The sequence below is a fragment of the Sinocyclocheilus anshuiensis genome, unplaced genomic scaffold (assembly GCF_001515605.1).
Source record: "Sinocyclocheilus anshuiensis isolate Anshui unplaced genomic scaffold, SAMN03320099.WGS_v1.1 scaffold2862, whole genome shotgun sequence".
Taxonomy (NCBI): Eukaryota; Metazoa; Chordata; class Actinopteri; order Cypriniformes; family Cyprinidae; genus Sinocyclocheilus; species Sinocyclocheilus anshuiensis.
This window is the reverse complement of record NW_015542617.1, coordinates 35,252-41,000: the sequence shown is the minus strand read 5'-3', so window position 1 is coordinate 41,000 and position 5,749 is coordinate 35,252. Positions and strand designations below refer to the sequence as shown.

The 5,749-nt window shown below is 31.4% G+C and overlaps 1 protein-coding gene across 2 annotated transcripts; it reads left to right on the top strand.

Annotated features, from left to right (window-relative positions):
• The first annotated feature begins 62 nt into the window (after window positions 1–62).
• On the top strand, window positions 63–5,508 carry cd74a (CD74 molecule, major histocompatibility complex, class II invariant chain a). Of its 2 annotated transcripts, XM_016494202.1 has the most exons (9): window positions 63–251; window positions 1,487–1,649; window positions 1,854–1,860; window positions 2,079–2,191; window positions 2,271–2,322; window positions 3,368–3,463; window positions 3,543–3,746; window positions 4,964–4,978; window positions 5,178–5,508. In XM_016494202.1, the coding sequence occupies exons 1-7, from the start codon at window positions 181–183 to the stop codon at window positions 3,743–3,745; spliced, it is 705 nt and encodes a 234-aa protein (XP_016349688.1). In that variant the 5' UTR covers window positions 63–180; the 3' UTR covers window position 3,746; window positions 4,964–4,978; window positions 5,178–5,508. The 2 variants fall into 2 exon arrangements, with proteins under 2 accessions (XP_016349688.1, XP_016349687.1); XM_016494201.1 differs by lacking the exon at window positions 1,854–1,860 and having other exon boundaries at window positions 65–251; window positions 1,487–1,656.
• Window positions 5,509–5,749: the final 241 nt, after the last annotated feature.

Genomic DNA, 5,749 nt, shown 5'->3' with positions numbered 1-5,749 from the left:
ACTAATTTCGCTCTTCTCGTCAGCCAATCACATCTGAGATGTGAAGAGCACCCAAATCAGGTTCAGCTTCACAGCTGGGACTTTCCACCGCAGACGACCTGAAAAGCGGGTTCCAGAGGCGCATAAAACCTTTGGAGTTAGAGACATAAACACACACACACACACACAGACACACCAGTGATGGAGGAGCATCAGAGCGAGGCGCTGATTCAGCGCGTGCCAAGCCAGGAGACCGTCCTGAACCGCGGAGGGTAAATTCATTTATTTATTTATAATTAATAAATATTTTTATTTTTATTATGCCTGCATATATTAGTACATTACAGCAGTGCATGGTGGTAATTATAATATAGCATAAATGTTCAAGAATTCATGCTTTGAAATATTCTGTGGAACTTTTTTTTTTTCTCTTCTTCTTTTTTGCATGCAAAACTCTTTTGGTAGCCTGTTCAAAGACAGTTTTGTGCGAATAAAAACATGGTTAATGATCATGAATAATTATGTAACTCGTTTCAGTGCATAGCTTATTTAGTGTGAAATTCCAATGGAAAAACTGCGAAATCAGAAAGAAGGAAATCAAACTCTGCCTAGCTACTGGTGGCGTCACACGCGCTGACGTTACTGATTGGATGTTTTTATGTAACAGATATCAACAAGGCTGTTTTGGAGAAGCTTTTAATAAATACTTAATGATTTTAATATATTCAGTTATTAGTTATTCAGATTTCAATATGTTACAATCAGATAGACTTTACATATGAGTTACTGACAAATATCAACATCAAGATGCAATTTTTAATAATTGTTAATATTGTCTGTTTTAATTCTAAAGTTTTAGTACTATCCTATGCTGTTTTGTTATTTTTATTTAAAATATGTCTATATTATTATTATTGATAACTGTTATTTTCAGTTTCACTTTTAGTTATTTTAGTAGCCTACATCAAGTTAACAAAATCAAAATAAATGCTATCTTGACAAGCTGCAATAAAATATAATTTTTTTTTTATATAGCAATATTTGTTGACTTCTATTTTAAGTAACTAATTTTTTTATTGTTTTAGTTTTAATTAACTAACCTACTTATAACCCTGCATTGGGCATTTTTTGTTGTTTATTCTCAGTTCTCCTAAAAACCCAAACCAGCCAACATAATAAAAAAAAAAAACGAAACCATTCCATTTACAGTTTCATTTATTCATATAGAAGATGCTTTTATCCAGAGCAGCTTACAAATGAGGATTATGAAATGTCCCTTTTTAAATCAAGTGAACAGAAGATCAACTACAAAAAAATCCCCAGGACCGCAAGCGTTTCAAAACAGGCACATCGTGAATCACTGGAAAATTTCATTTTTAGGGGAATTACACTTTCTGTGCTAGATAGATGACCATTTGTTTCAAGATAACCAACACCCACACAAACACACATGAGAAATGAGAAGAGCAGAAGGTCTCAGATGTTTGTTCTGTGGCGTCTCCTGCAGGAACACCAATAGAAAGGCGCTGAAGGTGGCCGGACTGACGGTTCTGGCCTGTCTCCTGCTGGCGGGACAGGCGCTGACCGCGTACCTCGTCTGGGGTCAGAAGGAACACATCAGCGCTCTGACCACCGGCCAGGAGAAGCTGAAGGCGGAGCTCACCAGAAAGATGTCCGGTGAGCAACACAGCTGAATTAATTACATGCTAAACATCTAAACATCAAACACGGAGTCATTACACACTGTTCATTTACAGAAATACAGGTCATTTCACCAAATTATTCATGCATATTATTCAGGAACGATAGATTGAATTCTGCGTGCATCTGGCACTTATATATGGTTTAAGAGCTAAACGAATCATACCAGAAAGATGTCCGGTGAGCAACACAGCTGAATTAATTACATGCTAAACATCTAAACATCAAACACGGAGTCATTACACAGTTCATTTACAGAAATACAGGTCATTTCACCAAATTATTCATGCATATTATTCAGGAACGATAGATTGAATTCTCCTTGCATCTGGCACTTATATATGGTTTAAGAGCTAAACGAATCATGTTCTTATCGCTTGTCTATGTTTGGTCTGCAGGTGCTCCTCCAAAGGCGATGCATCTTCCCATGAACAGCATGACGCTGCTGAAGGATTTCTCTGACGAGTCCTCTGACCAGGCCTCCGACAAGAAGAGCAGCGTTCCTCTCACTGTGAGATTAAACCGCTAATAATAATCTTCATCCATAGTGGTTTTTTTTATTTTGAATATCTAATTTTTTTTTTTTTTAGAAACTGCAACCAATTTTTCACAAACCAGAAGAGGGCAGCGGACAACTGGATGGTAAAATCACCAAATTACATATAATAAAAAATAAATAATCTGAAAAATACATGTAATAATATATTAATAAATATTAATAGTAATAATAAATTAATAAACAGTGTGTGTGTGTGTATATATATATATATATATATATTACAAATTATATTAGCAACCAGTGTTGTTAATGAAACTAGGAACTATTTAAAAAAAATTTGGTAATTGAAATAAATGTTAATTTATTTGAAATAAACTGTTATTTAGATACTATTTTGGGATTAGTATTTGATAGTATTTATAAACATATTTATTAATATAAATATGAATAAATTGGCTTTTTCAATGTATTATTTTTGGTTTTGAAGTTTTTTTATTTTGTAATTTTTATTATTTTTTTATAATTATATTTACGTTTAATTTAGCGTTTTATTTTAATTAGTTGCCAAGTCAACATTTAAAATCATTAGGGTCATTGAAGTTTTTCATCTAATAGTTGTTTTGTTTTAGTTTTTTTTTTTTTCAATTATTTTTCTAATTTAATTCACGTTTTTCATTATGAATTATATTAGCAGCCAATGTTGTTAATAAAACTAAAACTATATTTAAAAAAATAGGTAATTTAAATAAATCTGAAACACAGAAAAGTAAAACTGAAATTTTGGATGAATAACTTATATTTAAAAAAAAAAAAACGGTTACAAATGTCTAGCTGAAATAAAATAAGTACAAAAAATTAAAATAAAAGCTACTGAATTCAAGAAAATTAATAAAAATGACAAGTGCACATAACAAAATCAATAAACTTGAACTAAAATGAAAACTGAAAATATTACACACACACACTTTAATACATATATTACAGAAATAAATATAATCATAATAAACTACATATAGTTAATATATAAATACATATATAATATATAAATACACTAGATTACTATAGAATAGAAATAAAAATATAAAATATGAGTAACTATAACAAACTATACACTATGTATAAACTATAAGCTTCTGTATATCCTAAACATTATGTCACATGGTCTAAATCTCCACGTTCTGTGAAAAGCTTCCAGACTGATGCCGAAGAAGATGCAGCTGCCGATGAGGAGCCTGCCTCTGCTGGTGGACGCGGATGAGGAGGTGAAGAGCTCTCCTGAATCAGGTGAGACACACACACACACACACTGATCCGTTCAGATCTCTGTATAACACACACACACATGTGCTCGTGTCTCCCGCAGCTGTCGAGGTTCAGAGTAGGTGTCAGCTGGAGTCTCAGAGGCAGGTGAGACCCGGGTACTTCAAGCCTGAGTGTGATGATCAGGGCAACTATCTGCCCATGCAGTGCTGGCACAGCACCGGATACTGCTGGTGTGTGGATAAAGAGGGCAACGAGATCCCCGACACACGCATACGTGGACGCCCACGCCCCCAGTGCAGCTAAGGTGCGAGCAAACTTCACAATAAAACAATATAAATGTGCTCTCACTCAAACTGCTATGCTGCGAACTGTTATTTTAGGATTAGTGTTTATTATTATTCATATACATATTTATTCATATTTTGAATTAGCATTCATTGTATTATTTTTGGTTTTCCTTTTAGTTTATTGTTTTATAATTTTGTTATTATTTATTATTTTATAATATTATTATTTTTATTATTATTATTTTTATCATTCTATTTACCTTTAATTTGACATTTTATTTATTTTAATTTTAGTACTTAAACTTATTTATTTTAGTTACTTTCCAAAGCAACATTTAAAAACCATTAGGATCATTTAATTTTATTTATTTATTTTTTCAGATTTATTTGAATTACCAAAAATGATTTGTAATAGTTTTATTTTAGCTGACAATAACAATACAGTATCAGATCTCTCCTTCAGTGTAATTTGCGCCTATATATAAATCTGCACTCATTCAAATTGTTGCTAGCAGTGTTATTTTAGTCAAATTTATATACTATTATAGTATTTATTAATATTTATAATTAGCCTCTTTTCTTATATTTTCATTTTAGTTAATGTACTTTTGTTATTTTTGGTATTTGTTTTATATATAGGCTACTGTATATATTTCTACTTAGCATTAGCTTATTATTACTTTATTGATTTTAATTTTAGTATTTAAACTATTTATTTCAGTTAGTTGCCAATGCAGCATTTCTAAAGTTTTTAAATGTAAATTTTCCATCCAATATTTATATTAAACAAATCATGAAAAGGACATGATTACAATGATTTTTAACACTTTTAGCTAACCACAACAACACTGGCTACTTTTTTATTTATTTCTATTTTTACTTCTAATGGGTGTTTAAGTTTTAGTTTTTCATCTAATATTTATGTTTAATTTTTAAGCTATAGCAAGTTACCAAAAATGTTTTTATTTTTATTTTTCTTAGTTTTACTTTTAGGTACACTCGGTAATAGAATCTGCTAATATAATTTAATTCAAATAATTGAATTAAACAAGAAAAATGCTCAGCAGAAGCACATACAATATAAATCCATACTAAAACAAACTAGAAATGATTTTGTGCACCTTTACAAGAAAAAAACCCTTCATTGTTAAGTAAATAACTTGTATAATAAAGTAGTATTGATATCTTTCTCTGTGTTTGTTTCATGCATTTCTCCGCTGATGGATAATCACAGATGCTGAGCTTCTCGGTGAGTGTATCTTTTACAGTCCATTGTAGATTACTCTGCTAATATGAGCATGTAAACCACTGATGCACACTGAAAAATATTACTAGTAAACAGCAAAGAAGCAGCAAGTAACAAATTAAACGTATGAAAAGTAGAAAGGCTGAAACAGTATTTGACAGTAAAATCATTTCCTGATGTTGGTGTGTCTCTGTTTCTCCAGAGTGAATCATCTCGTCCAGCAATAAAGAGAATAACTCCAGTCCTATTATCTGTCATTAGTTTCACCTCCTGACGATCAATCAGTCCAGATGGATGATATTAAATGGGAATAACCCAATAACCTTCCTACTGAAGATCTCTTCTTCTGATCTGTGTTCAGAATAGATAAACATACGCAGCACATTAGCGCTGGTCTAACCCTTTTTCTAATAATAAATGCTCCGTGTGATACCATTTCTTTGTTTTAATTTGAACTCACAGCATGTTGTTCGAGGTAGCATGAATATCACAGTGCTTATGTCTGTAAATAAACACATGCTGTTTCCAAATAAGACTTGTGTGTGTTTATTGTCATTGTTTTATTTAAAAATGATTGACCCTATCCATAAAAATCAGCAAAAAATATTATTTATTAAACGGGAATATTTTCAATTCTGTCTGAATGATGTCTGTGTGTTTCGATATGAACATGAAATTAGAATATTAACATTTATTGTGTAGACATGTTAAAGATAAACATGTTGAAGTGGCAATAAAATAAGGCACAAAATAGAAAGTGCTATTCATATTGCA

Excerpts from the sequence above, each read along its gene's own strand:
- cd74a (XM_016494202.1), top strand. The coding sequence starts at position 181 with ATGGAGGAGCATCAGAGCGAGGCGCTGATTCAGCGCGTGCCAAGCCAG. Across the intron at positions 252-1,486 it reads ACCGTCCTGAACCGCGGAGG|GAACACCAATAGAAAGGCGC; the intron begins GTAAATTCATTT and ends CGTCTCCTGCAG. Across the intron at positions 2,323-3,367 it reads GGGCAGCGGACAACTGGATG|CTTCCAGACTGATGCCGAAG; the intron begins GTAAAATCACCA and ends TTCTGTGAAAAG.